We start from the raw sequence: 19,135 nt of genomic DNA on the forward strand, positions 1-19,135 counted from the left end.
TATTTTGTCTGTTATCTGTATACCCACCCCTGCTCTCATTTGCTTACTATTTGCATCAGATATCTTCATCTGTCTCTTTACTTTCAGCTTATGTGTGTCCTTACACACATGGTCCTTTGTAGACTGGCTTCAACAGGGAAAGCCCTTCACCAGGCAACACCTCCAGAGATTTTGGGTGCACTGGCTGGCATGGTCTGCAGATAGGTGGGCCTGGTACCTTGGTCTGTGGGTGTAGGCTTAGAGACTGGATCTGCTGGGGAAGCCCTGGTGCTGGCATCCACTGGGGTGGGTCTGTTGACGGGGTCCACAGGTGGGATACCTGGAACCTGTGTTTTCAGGGGCCAGCTTTAACATAGGGGTCCACTTGGGTGGGCCCAGTGCCTGGGCCCACAGGGGCAGGCCTGGTGCCTGGGGCCTTGGGGGCAGGCCTGGAGCCTGGGTCTATGGAGGCAGGCCTGGACCCTCTGATATAGTTTCTTACAGATAGGACTGGATCTTATGTTGAATCACTACCACATTTTGTACAGTGTCTGAAGTATATCAGGTATTCATTAAGTTTGTTTGTGTTGAGTCATACTTTAAACATTGGTCAGAGGCTTTGGTGTAATGCAAAAATAAAATAAGGAAATTACATATGAGAAAATAATTGTATAATTTGCTTCCAAATATTCTAATACATTTCAGAATCAAGAGTATCCAACTGGTCAGGCATGGTGGCTCACATTTGTAATCCTAGCACTCTGGGAGGCCAAGGCAGGAGGATGGCTTTAGGTCAGGGGTTCAAGACCAACCTAAGCAAAAGCAAAAGACCCCTGTCTCTACAAAAAATAGAAAAATGAGCCAAGTGTGGTGGTACACACTTGTAGTCCCAGCTATTTGGGAGGCTGAGGCAGGAGAATTACTTGAGCCCAGGAGTTTAAGGTTGCAGTGATGCCACTACACTCTAGCCCAGGTGACATAGCAACACCCTGTCTCAAAAAAGAAAAAAAAAAGTATACCATTCAGTGTACAACTCACCAACAACAACAAAAAAAAAACAAATAACCTGAATAAAAATTAGGCAAAGGACTTGAGTAGACATTTCTCGAAAGAAGTTACACAAGTGGCTAACAGAAGTATGAAAAGATGCTCAACATTACTAATCATTAGGAAAATGCAAATCAAAACCACAATGAGGTATCTCCTTACATATGTTAAAAAAGAAAGTATTAGTGAGAATGTGGAGAAATTGAAACCCTTGTGCACTGTTGGTGGGAATGTAAATGGTGCAGCTGCTATAAAACACAGCATAGCAGTTCCTAAAAAAATTAAAAATAGGATTATCGTATGATCCAGCAATTCCACTTCTGAGTATATATATCCAAAAGAATTGAAAGCAGGGTCTCAAAAAGATATTTGCACACCTGTGTTCATAGCAACTTTATTCACAATAGCCAAAAGGTAGAAGTCACTCAAGTGTCCGTTGACAGATGAATGGGTAAATAAAATGTGTGCGTGCTCATGCACACACAGGGGATACTATGCATTCTGTCTTTAAAAGGAAGGAAATTCTGACATATGCTACAACATGGATGAACCTTGAAGACATTGTGCCAAATGAAGTAAGCAAAACACAAAAAGACAAATGTTGTATGATTGTACTTATGTATCTAGAGTAATCAGAGTCTTAGAAACACAAAGTGAAATGGTGGTTGCCAGAGGCTGAGGCAAGGAAGAGGCAGGGAGCTATTGCTTAACAGGTGAAAGAGTTTCAGTTTTATAAGATGAAAAAGTTTTGGAGATTTGGTTGCACAACAGTGTGAATATTATTAACACTATTGAACTGTACATTTAAAAATAGTTAGGATAGTAAATTTTATGAAATTTGTATTTTACAATTCTTTAAAAAAGATTATTCTACTGAGGTCCAGGCTAAGTTAAAAGCTTTATCTGAAGAGATCTGTGAGATAAGTAAAGAATTTGTACCTTTGGTTTTAATCTAAGCTTTGGTTTCTTTTCACAGTGCAGCCTTCATATTCATGCTTCCTACAGCATCTCCCAGAAATTAAACGTTCCGATGGCTCCACTGTCAGAACCTAATGCCGTAGGCATAGTCATCGCTCATGGTACGGCGCTCTCCCACTCACCACCACCAATAGGAACCGCAGCTGAGCACACTAAGACTCAGCCGCAGGCTTTAAACCCTGTAAGAAAAACCACTATAAGCTGGGCACAGTGGCTCAGGCCTGTAATCCCAACACTTTGGGCAGCTGAGCAACGATCGCTTGAGGCCAGGAGTTCAAGACCAGCCTGAGCAACATAGCAAGACCTTATATCTAAAAAAAGTTTAAAAATTAGCTGGGCATGGTGACATGTGCCTATAGTCTCAGCTACTTAGGAGGCTGAGACAGGAGGATCATTTAAGCCCAGGAGTTGTGGATTGCAGTGAGCTATGATTGTGCCACTGCACTCCAGCCTGGGTGACAGAGCGAGACACTGTCTCTTAAGAAAAAAAAGACAGAAAGAAAGAAAAAGAAGAAAAACCACTGTAGATGGCTTTTACATTCCTTTGGTAGAATTTCTTTCATTATAACAATAAATACTTAGGGTTTTTCATAGATTCCCATCAGAAAGAGCAACATGACTTCTCCCTTTTCCAGATTTTTGGTGGCCTTTTTTTTTTTACTTCAAGAAGCCTGATGGGAAATAGAATAAATTCATTCAAAATTATTCTCCCATCAGTAAATCCTCTCTTTCATTGCCTATTTATGCTGATGAGATGGTGGATTACGTTGCAGGTAGCGTGGGGGATGCCATCTCAGTGATGGTCCCAGATGTGTACATCTCAGATGATGGGGGTTACTCCTGGGCGAAGATGCTGAAAGGACCCCACTATTACACCATCCTGGACTCCGGAGGCATCATCGTGGCCATTGAGCACAGCAGCCGTCCTATCAATGTGATTAAGTATGCATGAGCTCAGCTCCACACACACTATCTGCGCAGAGGGCAACTGTGGGAATGTTCTTCAGTTTATTATGGGGATGTTACTGACCATGATTCAGATTTTTGCATTCTACAAAACTGTAAGGAAGGTTCTAGAAGGGGTTACATTTAGAGCAACTCAAATTAAATGGCATTGCTTTTTCCTCCTCCTACCTCTAGCTAGCACATTTTGTCACTTTTTAAAAATATTCTTCCTTCTCTCCACAAAAATATTATGGAATTGTTCAAGCTCTCTGGATTGGAAATGGCATCTTAAGTGCAAGTTCTTATAAAATAATTTGAGTTTATTAATTTAGAAGCCCATTCTTAACCTGGGTCACTACCCTCTCTTTCCTTTGAGGAATTTTTGTAAAGATATTTACTTTCATATTCGCTCTGAATGAATCCCTTTTCCCTGTCCTGTTTACTGGAGACATTAAAAGTTAAAATAATTGTCAGATGAGGGTTGGGATCAAAGTGCAAGAGTGGTTTCCTGATGTTCCCAGTACTCATTGATCCTCTGTCGTGATCCTTCTCTGATTGTGGTTTCAGGTTCTCCACAGATGAAGGTCAATGCTGGCAAACCTACACATTCACCGGGGACCCCATCTATTTCACTGGCCTAGCTTCAGAACCTGGAGCTAGGTCCATGAATATCAGCATTTGGGGTTTCACAGAATCTTTCCTGACCAGCCAATGGGTCTCCTACACCATTGATTTTAAAGATATCCTTGAAAGGAACTGTGAGTGTCTCCCTTGACCTTTTCTACCAGAAACTTATAAGCCCATTTTCTTAAATAATCAATTCAGTTTAATTTCTTTTAGCTGGAATAAGCAAATTCATACACATATGAAAGGGGATTGAAGGATGTTCCATGTAGGTTATCAAGTAATAGAATGGTATCAGAAAAGCAGCTTCCTTTTTGGAGCTAGTACTGCCTAAGAGAAATATGAGGGCCACATGATGTAATTTAAATTATTCTGCCAGCTACGTTATAAAAGTAAGAAGAAAAGTAAAATTAATTTTAGTAATAGAATTATCTTAATATATCCAAAATAGTATCATTTCAACATGTAAGCAATATTACAAATGATTAATGAGATATTTTGCATTTTTTTTCTTCTGAGTCTTCAAAATTCAGTGTATATTATAGCAAATCTCAATTCAGACCAGCCAAATGTGGCTAGGGCTACCATATAGGACAGTATAGCTTTGCACTGTTAGATATCTCTTTTATTAGACTTTTTTCCTACTTATAAGAACACTGGGCCAGGCGCGGTGGCTCACGCCTGTAATCCTAGCTCTCTGGGAGGCCGAGGCGGGCGGATTGTTTGAGCTCAGGAGTTCGAGACCAGCCTGAGCAAGAGCGAGACCCCCTCTCTACTAAAAATAGAAAGAAATTAATCGGACAACTAAAAATATATAGAAAAAATTAGCTGGGCATGGTGGTGCGTTCCTGTAGTCCCAGCTACTCGGGAGGCTGAGGCAGAAGGATCGCTTGAGCCCAGGAGTTTGAGATTGCTGTGAGCTAGGATGACGCCACGGCACTCTAGCCTGGACAACACAGTGAGACTCTGTCTCAAAAAAAAAAAAAAAAACACTGCATGCATGTGTTTGTCTAAAATTATTTCATAACATTTCTGGGCTTTTCACCCCTGATTAGGGAAATACAGTAGAAATATAAAAGGAAACTTTAGAGGAAAGTATGTTGCAAAGAGCATCTAATTGATTGTGTCACCTCTTGAAATGTTGAAGTGAGGAAGTTTTCATGCAAAGTTTTAGCGTGAATGTCAGTCACACAGGTAAGGCTCTAGAATGGCCATTGGGCAGGCATGAAGCCCACAATGACCACCTCAAAGTTCTGTGACTTCAGACTAGAAGACATGTTATAGGCCCAGAAAATAGCTTCAGAAAAGGACTTCATCGCATGGTATTTCTAAAGCATCACAAGCAAACCAATACCTCAATGCCAAAAGTGCTGATGTTACACTAAGAAATATGGAGAATAAAAGAAAAAATCTGGAGAAAAGGTGACCCGTAGTTACGTGTTGGCATAATACAATAAAAGACTTAAATTTTCAAGACATTTTAATTAAATTTTAGTCCTAACTATTAGACTGTGTTATGGGTTCATTTTCTCAGCATGTTAGCTCAGTGACTCCTAAGGAAGTAGAGCTCTTGGTTTGGACCTTACTTTTCTGCAAGATGTTTAATTATGACTTAATACCTGAGGATCATTGTCATCTAAATTCATTAAATAGTCTGTAAAGGAGCTGGCTTATGAGTTCCCCCCTCAGCAGATGGTTCTACAGTTATCCCTAAAGTTTAACAACATTAAAAGATTTGTTAAGCACCTGCTCTTTAACAGGCTCTGTGCTGGTCTTCATATCCCAAAGGATAAAAACCTAATCCACAATCTTTAGGTCATAGCCTTTGAGTCTTTTTACCAAGAGTAAATGATATGACATACTAAGCCAAAAACTGTCATCATTAACAATCTGCATTTGAGAGCCAGTCAACTAGAGTTAGAAGTCTAGAAAGAGGATATTTTCCCTTCTGTTTGAAGTAAACTAACACATGGTGAAATTGAACCTGTGCTCTTGGTTTAGTATCTTGTCCTAAACAAAGAGCTTCCTGACCCTAAATGGAGAACCTCTGGTTGCTTACCCCTGATCAAGGTTGCTTACCGAGGGCATAGGTGTGAAAGACACACAGATGGCAGCCTCTCAATTTGGAAGGACCTGGAGAGGTTCTCTGTTTAGTGTCCCACTTCAAAATAAGGTTTTTCCTAATCTTCAAATGGATGTTGAGATGGAAAGAATCCTCTTTTGGCAGGAAGAAGTGCAATTGCTGGTAGGCTCTAGACTAATGTAACTTTTTGTTTGCTGTTCCAAAATGAAGCAATAGGTTGAGTCAGACATTCCCACTTTCCATCTCCTTGTTCTTCCCAAAGCCTGGCAGCTGCCTCCCGTGGGTGGGTTCTGTGCTGTGCACTTTTCTGAACAGTCTGTCTGTCCTCTAGGTGAAGAGAAGGACTATACCATATGGCTTGCACATTCTACAGACCCTGAAGATTATGAAGATGGCTGCATTTTGGGCTATAAAGAACAGTTCCTACGGCTACGCAAGTCGTCTGTCTGTCAGAATGGTCGAGACTATGTTGTGACCAAGCAACCCTCTATCTGTCTCTGTTCCTTGGAGGACTTTCTCTGGTATCAGCATTCCTCAGATCCCTCTGTCACTCCTTTCCCTGTTGGAGGAGGTGAAAACCAGTCATCTTTTAGGGCTAAAAAATATTGGAATCCTTTTCTCCAAGAGTGGCAAGCTGCTGCTTCTTATTAAGGAAATTGAGGCGCAGAGAAAGGAAACCAAAGTTGTTAATAATTGGACAGATAATATAACCTTATACAATGTTATAACGTGTTACCTACAAAAGATACAGGAGGTAAAGTGAATCCTGAAAGATTTGGACAAAGAAGGCAGGCAGATAGCGATCATGTCCCCCTATGTCATGTTCTCTCAAACTGCAGTGACAGCACAGTACATATCTGAGCAAAATGCAGGTCTGACCCAGTGTGGCTCCTCCTGCACGGCTCACATCTGTATGTGGCGTAGGCAGAGGTCCTCCCTTGTCTATTTCCACGTGGAAAAATAGTACTCAGACTGCCTTGGTGTTACGGTAGGGCTGGAGGTTGTTGATAAACCTGTAAAACTCTAAAGGGTTCTCTGTCTTCCTCGACTCCGCACGTGCAGGCTCTTTACCTCACTCCTGCTCCGCATGCCATCACACGTGTGCTTCCTCTTCCTGGGAAGTCTTTCCACGCTGCCTGCTGACCCCCAAGCCTGGTGAATTCCTGCTTAGCTCAGATAGCACCACGTTAAAGCCTTCCCCCATTTTCCCTCATCTACATCTCATAGGCCCCTGTGACAGTACTCAATATGTTTTAATTATTATTTATAGGTTCGGTTCCACCATTAAGCTCCCCCAAATCCTTGAGAGCATATTTTATTTGATACTAATATGGTAGTAATGATAGCAGCTAATATTTATTGAGCACTAAGTCTGTACTAGGCACTGTCCTAAGCAATTTACATTAATCTCATAACAGAGAGGCCATGACTAACTTGCCTGTGGGAAGTGGCAGAGCTGGGAGGAGAAGCTGGCATCTCAGCTCCAAAGCCTTCGTGCTGCAGCACATTGCGTGGGGAGTGGGTCCTTTATGAGCGAGACACTCTCTTAGAAATTTTGGATTGAATATCTAAAATTCTTACTCAAATTTCCCCCTGCTGTTGGAGGGGTGGTGTCTTCTACATCTTTTGTTCTCTCTACTTTCTCCCCTAACTACTTGTCAGAATAGCCTTGAAGTACAAGCAGCATTTATGTAGTCCCCAAATATTCATTGACTACCTGCTGTGCACAGGACATTGCAAAGTGAGAATGGACAGTTTGCTGCAAAACAGAAGGTGGTAGGTATCATGGGGTTTTAGAGAAGGGAGAGAAGATTTCATCTAGAGCTAAAAGGAGATGGATCAAAAAAGGTCTCATTGAAGAGGTGGCATTTCAGCTGAACATTGACAAATGGTAGGGTTGATTATGGACATATAGGGAGAAAGCAGGTCATTAAAGCTAGTGGACTGTTGTGAGCATAGAAACCCACCAGCATGATGAAAGAAGGGTGTTCTCGAAGATAGGCCCTTGGGGAAGTCGCAGTAGTCATGATAAAGAAGTAAGTAGGGTCCAGATAGAGGATGTTCAGGCTAAATTTTCCACTGAAATGTTGGGAAGGAAGGTAGTGTCATGGATAATGTGTGGAAATGATAAGGAGGGCCTGGCACAGCGGAGAAAACACGATGTGTTTTGAATGTTTTATTCTGTTGAAGTTCTGTCAGCATATTTAAGTGGTGATATCCAGCAGATGTTTGAAATAGAGGATTAGAGCTCAAGAGAGGTAAAACCTGGAAGTTTTATTTGCAACCACAAGTAGTTGTGGTCAGTAAGGGAGAGCATATACAGAGAAAGCAAGAGAACGAATTACACCAAAAAGAGCAAGTAGTGGCCAGAGAAACAGTGAGTGCAGCTTTGCCAATGCCAGGGTGGGTAGGGGCACAGTGGTGTGTCAGATGCCACAGAACAGGCAGTCAAGGGGAATGAGACCAGAGAGGGCTCTGCTGGCTTTGAGGACTAGTGAGCCTGGGGTGGGGATGGGGGCAGGGAGGGCTCAGACATTCATTTTCAAGGTGGCAGAGGGGGTTAAAGCCAAAATGCATGGAACAAAAAATAAATGAGTAAAATAGGACAAGTAAAAAATACTCTTTTGAGAAATTTGGCTAATAAGGGAAATGAGGGTCAAGGAAGTAATTTCTAGGGTAGAGACATATGCAGGCTAAGGAGAAGCCACCAGCCAAGTGGGAGAGATTGATTGTCCCTCTCATACTGTCAATGAAGCAAGGTCCTAGGACAGGGAGGAAGAGTGGGGCCAAGGATGCCAGCCTTGGAGAGGGGGCAGGACATTGTTTCTTTGGGGAAAATAGAAAGGAGAGCAGTGGGCGGCACTGTGGAAAGATAGGATGGAGTGCAGGGCAGGAAAAGTATTCACACTGGGAGCAAGTACAGTCTAAGAAGCTAAGAGGCACAAAAGTAGGGAAGAAAGAAAAGTTTGACATATACTACAAGGGCAGCATGATAGTGATATTTGGAGGGAAAGGAAAGAATTGCCAAGGATCCCTGAATTTAGAGCTGCTGCTGCTGCTGCTGTTTCTGTGGCCTCTTTGTCTCAGTTGTGTGGGTCCCCACTCCACTGCAGGCTGCATCGGTCCCCTCCCTGTGCCTGAGCTGTCTGCAGGGCACAGCCTTCAGGCTCTAGCTCATCCTAAATCTACTAGGCCTGACCCATAAACTTTTTTCCCTCAATAATGCCCTCTCCATGTCTGTTTTCCTAAATGGACCTTCTTCAGTGTTGCCGCAGGCATTCCTGAGCAGCTTTCTAGCAAACCAGGACTGTGATGTTAGCCATCCACTGCCCCACATAAAATCTTTGTTGCTAGTCACTTACTGTCTTTCAGCAACTTTGAAAGGTGCTTTATTGGCTGACTCTTGCAGTGATTTTGGCTACTACCGTCCAGAAAATGACTCCAAATGTGTGGAACAGCCAGAACTGAAGGGCCACGACCTAGAGTTTTGTCTGTACGGAAGAGAAGAGCATCTGACAACAAATGGGTGAGATGGCTTTTTCTCCCTTATCACGATGGGTGAATCGTCATTGCTCAGAATGAAAGCTGCTTTTCTCTATACAGAGATCTGAGCAATATTTTAGAGTACTCTTTTTTTGGTGGGATGCCCCCTCCCCGCTGCCAAGGCATAACCACAACCAAGGGATGCTTGCTGCCTTAGAGGACCTCAACCCCTCCAATGCCATGAGGCAGAAGGCCAGGGAGCGAGCTCAACTGGATCCCTCACCCCTGCCTTCCATGGACCGCCCACAGGTGGAGAGGAGAGGCAAGAGGCCCATAGGTAGAACGAGAAAAGCAGTCCCATTTGCCTTGAACGTCCATCCCTCCCTCATCTCGCTCAACTTAGGGCAGGCCGGGGATAGCATGACATCACCACCTCAATGTAGAGCGCTCTTGAAAAGCACCATCTGATAGAACTTTGTGTGGCGATGGAAATGTTCCATAATCTGCTGTGTTGAGTGTGGTAGCCACTAGCCACATGTGGCTATAGACACTAGTGCAACCAAGGAACTTAATTTTTCATTTTAATTAATATTACTTTAAATGGCCACTATATGGGGCAGTGCTGCTGTAGAGGAGGCTCATTCCCTCCCTCCCTTAATCATTTCCCCTCTCCCATTTTTGTACCACTTGTTAATGAGCTTTTCCTGGGTCACAGTTCTTTGGCACAGTCTCTGAGGTAGAAAGGGCAGGAATGTCCCTGACAGCTAGGGACAGAGATGCTCAGTCTGCTCAAGGCCTGAAACTACACAAAATACTCCCAAAACATCCCCGTGGACATCTCCCCAGGCCTGAAAAATGACTTAAGGATGAGAAGCTTTTTGGCAGCTTTTCAAATCTTGTTTCCAGGAAATAGGCAAGAATGCAGGAATACGTCCTTGTATTCTGTTAACAAATCTTCTCTGCCTTTTAGGTACCGGAAAATTCCAGGAGACAGATGCCAAGGTGGGGTGAATCCAGTTCGAGAAGTAAAAGACTTGAAAAAGAAATGCACAAGCAACTTTTTGAGTTCAGAAAAGCAGGTATGTTAAAATAGATCTAGTGTTTAGGTCCAAGTGGGATTTTGTGTTCTGCCAGGAAAAATCAGAGTATAGCATCAAGAATTTTGTTACTGATACGAGTGGCCAAACTACTTCTGTCAGGCTTCCCTTTACACAAGAAACTGATGGGATAAGGATGAGTCACATAACCCAGTGATAAGCTCATCCTCCTGAAAACCCTTTTGTTGTTGGGGATGGGGGAATGGTATTCTGTAAAGCTATAAAAGTCTTAGAAGCATAGTGTTGTGGGAATTTCTGAGGCTCAAAGTCATTTAGGGAAAAGACTCAAGAAGGTTGTCTGTGAAGGGCCTACCTGGAGTTCTGCGCAAGAGGAGAAGAGCACTGGATGGTAGGTAGCGTGGATGAAGGAGAGACTGAACTGTGGTAATCGTGGACTGGTTTTAATTTAGAAGCAAGTTATGCTTACGCATCTGTAGCGCTGAACTCTCTAGCTGGGATTTGGAGATATGGTAAAGAGGAAGCCTCTTGATAAAGAAGCCCTGGACCAGCAGCATGACTTGGCGCGATAAACTGCGGGCCCCTCTTTCCTAATCTGTAACGTGAGAGGTCGCGCCGGACAATCTGCAGTCCTCCGCTCTGCTGTTCTGAGGGACTCGAGACTGACAAGGGGTGGGATTAAGAAGGCAATGGGAGCAGAGTGTGTGGGTGTGTGTATTTGTAAGGGGACAAGTTCCTCCTCTGCACCCCTGCCCTGGACTCCTGGTGGCTGTCCTCAGAGTGTTTGTGTGTGTGATTGCACAGGACTCCCGCCCACAGGGACACAGCTTGTCCCAGAATCCAGCTCCGCCTCCTCTTGGATACATTGAAAACACACACTCCCTATCTCCCACCCAGAAGCAGGTAGGTCACATGCAATGATCTGATGAGGCTTATTTGTAAAAACATGCCCACAATTAACTAAAAAAGTAAATCTTGGTGTCATATAATGGACTGCCTGATATAGCATTGACATAGCTTCTTCCCAGTGGCCCTGTTGTGGATCATGTAGCCCATTATCACAGTGTCCCTTTCCTGCTCCACGCTTAAGCTCCGAGACCTGTGAACGGTGGTAATGTGAAACAGTTGCCGTATTCGATCTAGGCAGTTGCCAAGGCTTCTAGTATAACTTTGACGTTGAAGCCACTTGGTTTGCAGCCTCAAGGCAGTGGGAGCTCAGATTACCCTCTACTAGCTGTGATATTTTCCTGGTAACATTGAGATGGTTCATCTTGGGGGGTTGGAAAAGTACCATCATTAAGTGCCTTGGGACTGCAGATCATTCACAGAGAAATGAGGGGCATGAGTGGCTGTTTTGAATGCTGTCCTGGAATGCACGCCTAAAAGCTTTTGTTTATGTTTTAATTTATCAAGAATTCCAAGTCAAATTCTGTTCCAATTATCCTGGTCATCGTGGGATTGATGCTAGTCACAGTCATAGCAGGAGTGCTCATTGTGAAGAAGTATGTCTGTGGAGGAAGGTAAGGAACATGGGAGTCAATCAAAGGTACTGAATTCAAACCAGAAAGCCAGCCAAGGGCATATGGTCGAGTCTGCCCTTGGCAAAATCTAGGTAGTTGAAGTGATGTTCTTGAAAAATCAGGCCCAGATCTCATGTCTTGCATTTTTCATATGTCAACTAACTATGGGCTGTGCTTCCTGTGTCTGTGACTCATTCCGTGAGTGTATGAAACTGGGAAGGTCCACAGTCCTGTAAGAAATGCACCCCTGCTCACCTCGTGAGGGTTAAAGCCGTCTCCATTCACAGGTTCCTGGTGCATCGATACTCTGTGCTGCAGCAGCATGCAGAGGCCAACGGCGTGGATGGTGTGGATGCTTTGGACACAGCCTCCCACACTAGTAAAAGTGGTTATCATGATGACTCAGATGAGGTGAGACTGTTTCTTTGTGAGGGGTTGTCCACAAATACCAGAAAAAGTCTGTGTTCTCTTATTTATGATCAAGATACAACTGAGGCAAAGGCAACAATGACTATAAGATTTGGCAAGTCCAGATACTAGGTGATTGCTTTCAAAATAGGAATTTTGTAGCCTGTCAATAATATGGTGCGTGTCTTTCTTTTCAGGACCTTCTGGAATAGCTCTTCAAAAGAGCTGGGACCCAGCACGGATGGTAGAACCACAGTACCTCTTACACTCCCTGTGGCTCCGACTTGGGGAAATAAATTTCCCATTGCGAGGGACCCAGCTCTGTTTCTGCTGCTTCCATCAAAGCCAAAAGGACCTACTCGAAAGAAATGCAGGGTGGGGGTGGGGAACCCTGAGCACTTTTTACAATTGGCTCCAAGAAGAGGGGGGAAAATTTAAATTCTTTAACTTTTTATTTCAAGTTCTGTCTTTTTGCAAAGTGTAGGTTTGGGGGGTTTTGTTTTTGCTTTTTAAGGGAAATGAAATGGAATTCAAAGGGACTGGTTCACTAACCCCACCCTTGTTCTGCATGGCACCTGCCCCAGGGCATCTGCCAATTCCAGCATCAGCTCTCACAATGTACTTGGTGCTGTCCCGGGGCTCTGCTGGCAACATGAAGCAGCTGCAGGAATGAGACAGAGGCTGCAGCAGCTGGCACAGCCTAACCAGCTTTTCTCCATCTGGGGACAGCCCTACTCCAAGAACACTGCACACCAGCTCCTCACACAGATCCTGCTTCCTTTTTTTTTTTTTTTTTTTTTTTTAGGGACCATAGACCACAGTGATTTTTCATTGACCCTATTTAATTAGGCAATACCCTTGTTAATTGCCCTTTGGCAACTAACTTAACCATGTGCTTCCAACACACTAAATCAGGAAAACTTACAGGGCAATATTTTTAACTTGGGGCAGGAAGAAGGGAGCAGCAGAGAATTGACTAGATTTAGCACCTATTAAAGGAGAAATCCTTGCTGCTTCTGAGATCTTTCAAGCTGTGCTTTGCGTGTAGGCCAGTGGACTTGCTCAAGGACAGGGTACAGGCTGGGCTGGAAGTGTGCCCAGGCTGAATGGTCCGTTCCCCAGAGTTGATTGTTGAGTGCACGGTGTGGCCCTGGGGCCCCGCAGTCTTCCATCCCCCTTTCACCTGTGGCTCCTGTTGAATCCTTTCGGTGGCTGCTGATCTGCTTCCTCGTGGGTTGCTGTTATACATGGAGCCAGGACTAGAGATGTTTTCAGATTTATAGACTTTTTCTTAAAACATCATAATTTTATTACCAGGCTGTCCTCACCCCTATTTCCCAGCTTTGCCAAGTAGTTTGTTGGCATGAAAATTTTGGCTGAACCAATTGAAAACACACTTCCAGTCTAGATGATACTCTGCTTGATACATTAAGTTCGTATTTTGAATTAAGGAAGTTTCCCATTTACATTTTTCCAAATTAAATAAATTATAGAATGTAGTTGGGTGGATTTTGGGGTCACCATACAGTAATGGAAAGCTGCAATAATTTGTTTTTGTTTTCATTTTGAAACAGGGTCTTGCTCTGTTGCCAGGGCTAGAGTGCAGTGGCGTGATCATAGCCCACAGCAACCTCAAACTCCTGGGTTCAAGCAATCCTTCTGCCTCAGCCACCTAAGTAGCTGGGACTACAGGCATGTGCCACCACTCCTGGCTAGGTTTTTTTTGGTGGTGGTTGTGTTTTTTTGGTAGAGATGGGATCTCACTGTTACCCAGGGTGGTCTCAATTTCTGGGCTAAAGCAATCCTCCCACCTTGGCCTCCCAAAATGCTAGGATTACAGGTGTGAGCCCTCTCACCTGGCTAGCAATAATTAGTTTTAATAAAGCTTGAATATTTGTTACACAGAAATATAGTATGGTAAATTTGGGGTCTTAATGTACCTACTGTGCTGGTCATAGTTTCTCCCAATGATTGTGATCGGGACATTCTTTGGTAGATGCCATTTTGCTGCTAGTTCATTTTGTGGTGAGAAAGTCAGTAAAAAGTAAATGTGCCAAATTAACTTTTGTCAGAATGTGAGCAGATGGGTAAATTCTTTCCTCCCCAGAATGGATTAACAGCAGCATGGAAAGTGGAGGAGGGAGTGGATGGAGATTTTTAGAGACTTTGAAACTGCAGTAAGATTAAATGAGTCAGGGAGCTTCAGTTAGAAAATAAAGTTAGGGCAGTTTTTGTGAAGAAAATCAATATTTGTTAGGGCTAGATTACACTAGTCTTTTAGCTCATTCATTTTGCATAGTTTTAAAATTAAAAATAATTCCAAAAATATGCCAGCTCACAAATGATGAAAGTGTCAGCCTTTGTCCCACCCTCACTTCCTGCCCAAAGTGAATTTGGTGTCCACAAAAGACCTATTTACACCATACACCTTTTCGCCCAGCGTATACCCACTGTGGGTAGATGTGCCAATATATGGTAATACTCTCGGTTTCAAGATATAGGAAAATTAATATTCTGCTCTAGCCACATAAGATTAGGGTTCTTTGCTTATAATAATATTTGGGATTTCTGTTGAACTTGACAATTTCAGAGCACTTTCACTAGCATTATTATATCATTTGAACCTCACAACTTTCTCGTGATGGAGCTGAGGAACCAAAATTGAGTAAATTATCCAAGGTCCTTGTGTGTGTTATGAGCAGTGCTGGTTGGTTGTCTTCAGAATCTTGAAAATCCTTGTGCAAGTGCTGACTACTTAGAGCAGGGCTCCTTCTGATAGATGGCTTGCTGTTCTTCAGCACAGGGAGCAGTGGCATTTCTTTCAGAGCAGTATTTAGCGTCTTTTTGCCATCTTGATGAACAAAAAATTCTATTCTCTTGTTTTTCATGGCTGAAAATGCAAGTAATGGTAATTTCAAATTTGTTTTTAGAAATGGCCCCTCCCCCGGTTGTGTTCAAGAGTGCAGGAGTGGAATCTCCATTGGTGGGTCTCCTGCTCCACCCTCCTGGTTTTCACTCCTGGCTGGCTCGTTCATTTGGTTTGAGGACTGCTAGCAAGCCTGGCTCATTCCCTTTGTTGGCTAGTTAGCTTTCTTCATTAGCCTACTCACTCACAAATGTATGCCCTCAGCCAGAGAGTAAGATAGCCCAAATCCACTATAGATTCTTAAAAAAAAAGATTTCTAATTTATCCTACTCATATTAGGAGCGTGTCTTTGAAGGCATATCATTGTGTAACCTCCCAGGCTTGATGGTAGCAGAAGACATTATTTCTGGAGGTTTCAGCAGTGGAATTTGGCATTATAAGATAGGTTGGACATATCAGACACTCCAAAGTGGCCTGAGTTCCTAAATCTAGGTAGAGAACTCACTCTTCCTTTCTGCTCTGGACCGAAGGGGGCTTTGGGTTTTTAGTGAGTCCCTAGACCAGGTGATGGATACACCTAGGCTATTAATTGAAAATGAATACTATGTAGAAGAATAGCCTTTGGAGAATTGTAGTTCTAGGGTGGGCTTAGGAGATTCCACAGATTAACTATAACTGAAACTTAGAATTCAGCTTCTGCCTCTGAGTGGGTTTTACAGTGTGTCTCCCTTTTACTTGTAGGCTTGCCTGTGGGCCTCTTCATGCCCAGGCTGGCCTTTCATCCCTGACAGATGGTAATGTTCTGGCCACCTCCAGCTCCAGCTGTAAACCATAGCTGGTTCTCCTATGGCCTTTGCCATGATACCAGGATATAGAGAGGAGCCAGGGACTTTCACACTTACCCCAGGGTGACAGGGCTGGCCTAGGTTCAGTCATTTATTTACTTTTCAGGCAAACCATCCAGGTAGAGAGATTCTTTTTCCTTTTAGGACAGCTCCGAAGAGCCCTGCTCCTGTATGCAGTGGCCTAGAGCTCATCCTGCTCATTGTCAGTGTAGACCCCTCACCCCTGTAGTAAGCCAAGATACTTGGAACTGTTAAAATAGGAAGGGATTCAGCTTTTCAACTTTGCTGCCACCTTCCCTAAAACAGGAAAAATGAACATGCACTTAAATATCCTTTGAACAAAACCAAAGTTTAAGATTTGCCATGTGATGGAGTGACAGGGAGGGCCAGAGTCAGCAGGTGCCAGACTTTCTGTTCCATCTGCCACCGATTTTTCCAGCTCAGGCAGCTCTGGGAGCACCATCCTGACCTAGCAGAGCCCAGGCTTTGCCCTCATGAAGGATAATTGAAATAGAAGGAGCATTTTGATTTCTTGGTTACGTTGCATTATAAAAATAAGAGAACATTAATTTGAAATTGTCTTCAACAACTTGCTGTATGCATTTTTTCACACCAGTACATTCTTAAGTGTACTTGTTCATAAGGAATAACATAAACTAATCTGTACCTTTATATATATGTGTGTGTGTACATACATACATGTATAAACTGTATAGTGTACATGTTAATGATTTATTGATATGCCCCAAATCTTTAACACGGTTCTCATCCTCCGCATGCCCTCAGTTATGGTCAGGTGACTTCACGTTCCCTGATGACTCTTCCCACCTCCTGTGTTTGGACCTCCAGGGAAGAGGGTTTTGGTCATACTCTCCTTATCCTCATGCACAGAAATGCTCAGGGTCCCCATGTGCCTGTTGTTCAACCCTCTCATCTCTTGTTCCCTTTCTGAGCATGTGGTCCCTCCCCAAGCTGTGGGACAGCTGCCTTCCTATGAGAGTGTAAAGCAGTACTAAGATCTTTACTGCATGTGCTCTAAAAACCCAAGATTTCTGTTCTTTTGGGACAGAAAATTGCATGTGAGGTGGGATAATCAAGTTTCAATGACCCATGTCAGTTATACAACAAAGCCAGATCCCCTAATAAAATTCCACAAAATGGAAATAAAACTCAAATTTCTTTAGCATTGTGTAAATAAATCTGGATGTGTTTAACTTTGTACTGGTAATTTTCTGTATATTTGCAATATTTGGGTTAGAAATAAAACAGACTAGACTTTGTTACCTGACGTACTGGGATGACTAAGCTACAGTTTGTTACTATGATAGCTTTTCCGGTTTCCTAGCTTCAAAAATCAAACTCCAACAACCAGAGAATAGGCCAATTAAAGAGCCAGGACTGTGTATTTATAGCATGAAGGTATTAGGTAATTTGTGGGGAAAACAACTCACAAAAAAGTGAAATTTTCCCCATAAGTTATCTAATTTTCTTGTTCTTCAATTTCTTGTTATTTATGCTCATACAGATCTACCTTCTGTGGGTGTTTATAAGACCAGTTTTCTTGTTCTTACTCCCAGAAAATCTAGCAGACCCACCCTACACACCTCCTCAGGTTTCGGTTTCTGTGTTCTTCGTTCTGGACACAGCAGCATATAATTATTCTCCTGAATCCTGTGTTCCTTGTAGTGGGTTTGACAGATGACAGTACTGAGAAGTTTAACTTTGATGACTCTCCCTCTGCCCCTCATATTTCTCTTGCTGCTCTTCCTCATGGTTCTTCCTCATCTGTTTCATCTAAGGACCTTCAGAGAGCTGCCGCTTTCCTCTCTTCCCAAATGTTTCCTTTAGGGAGGTCCCTGCCCGCCTGCCTTGAGCTGTTAGCCATCGCACCCTGCCATCCTGGGGTGATGTTTCCACTTTGGTGTCCTGGTCTGAAGATGACAGGGCAAAGCCCTTGTTCCTGAGGCCACCATCTGATGGGAGGGTTTCTACACCAGGAGATCATCTAAGGTAGCTTTATTTTAAGGAATTCTATCTAACAGTATTCTAAGACTTCCTGCACCAGAATCACTAGGTTGCTTTTTAAATGCAGATTCCTGGATCCCACCCCACATCTACAGAATTAAACTTTCTGATGGGCAGACCCTAGGATCTGCATTTTAAATTTGATTCTTTACACCTTCATTTGAACAAACAGCCAAGACTGAAAGCCTGGGCCATTCATTCCTCACCAAAATATGGGTTGTGTGGTGTAAAAAGGGGGTGTGTTTGGAGACTCTATTTATGGGGGCCTTGGCTGGGTCAGGCAAGACAAATAGTTCAGAAAGACCTTCGGACTAGTTCTGCTATTGCACAAGTCTAGCCTTTTACTAACCAAACCAGCCCCAGAGGCCCGCCTCCACAGTCACCCTTTTTGGCCATCCTGGCCCCTGATAAACAGGTTCCTGAGCCCAGAGTATATCTACAGGTTGTCCTGGACCTTAGCCCCTATACTAGTTGCAAAGAGGCTGGAAATCATTCACCCCAAAATAACAACATGGGCTCCTGGGATCTTATTGACTCCCCCAAATTGAAGACAAAAATGTGTAAGGAGCCCATCCATTCAACCACACTCATTTTTTTCCATGAAAAAAATACAGAGGCAGAGGAGGGGCTATATGGGAACTCTGTACTTTACACTCAACTTTGCTGTGACCTTAAAACTTCTCTAAAAATACAGTATACTTTTTAAAAGTACAGAGGGGGTGTTGGCTTCTGGAGGTAAGAAAGTGGAGTATGATAGGAAACCAGGCAATTTCGATGAAGTGTTCAACACGTGTAGACAATGGTTTGGTAAGCCTGGAAATCATATAGGACCTTTAGTATGTGACTAGCACCTATGATGGGCTGGCCAATTTTCTATATTTTTATCACCATGTCCTCAACACAGTCATGGCACCATCATCCCTTGTGGCATAGACTGGGGACCTGAGGCTCAGAGTGAGTGATTTGCCCAGAGTCACCAGCTGATGAGTGAGGGGACAGCCAGAGGCCACGCTCCAGCCCTCTGAGCTCTCCTGCCCGCACCACTGCTGCCTCTCCCTTTATTTGTACTGCATCTCATGGCAAGGGAGCCATTGACAGCTTTCAAAGGGGGGAAACGCTGGCCTGACCTAGAAATAGCTTACGTTTATCAAGCACTTAGTCGGCTACAGAATGCTAAGCACTTTACAGAGATTACCTCTTTCAATCCTCACAACGACCCTATGGTTATTATTATCTCCATTTAACAGATGAGGAAACAGACTTAAGAGAGACTGATG

At 43.4% G+C, this 19,135-nt stretch overlaps 1 protein-coding gene across 3 annotated transcripts in view; it reads left to right on the plus strand.

Moving 5' to 3' along the window:
* Positions 1 to 13,142, plus strand: part of SORT1 (sortilin 1) — a 70,927-nt gene extending 57,785 nt beyond the window's left edge. For 2 of the 3 annotated variants that reach the window (XM_012648536.1, XM_012648537.1), the window contains exons 12-20: positions 2,003 to 2,105; positions 2,778 to 2,946; positions 3,517 to 3,707; positions 5,988 to 6,177; positions 9,066 to 9,182; positions 10,110 to 10,218; positions 11,608 to 11,714; positions 12,002 to 12,125; positions 12,320 to 12,576. In XM_012648536.1, the coding sequence (XP_012503990.1) occupies positions 2,003 to 2,105; positions 2,778 to 2,946; positions 3,517 to 3,707; positions 5,988 to 6,177; positions 9,066 to 9,182; positions 10,110 to 10,218; positions 11,608 to 11,714; positions 12,002 to 12,125; positions 12,320 to 12,334 (1,125 nt within the window). In that variant the 3' untranslated portion in view covers positions 12,335 to 12,576. Of the gene's footprint in view, positions 1 to 2,002; positions 2,106 to 2,777; positions 2,947 to 3,516; positions 3,708 to 5,987; positions 6,178 to 9,065; positions 9,183 to 10,109; positions 10,219 to 10,998; positions 11,098 to 11,607; positions 11,715 to 12,001; positions 12,126 to 12,319 lie in introns of all 3 variants that reach the window. The other variant, XM_012648535.1, reaches the window with a different exon arrangement.
* Positions 13,143 to 19,135: the final 5,993 nt, after the last annotated feature.

Source organism: Propithecus coquereli, unplaced genomic scaffold (genome assembly GCF_000956105.1).
Source record: "Propithecus coquereli isolate 6110/MARCELLA unplaced genomic scaffold, Pcoq_1.0 Scaffold289, whole genome shotgun sequence".
Lineage (NCBI taxonomy): Eukaryota > Metazoa > Chordata > Mammalia > Primates > Indriidae > Propithecus > Propithecus coquereli.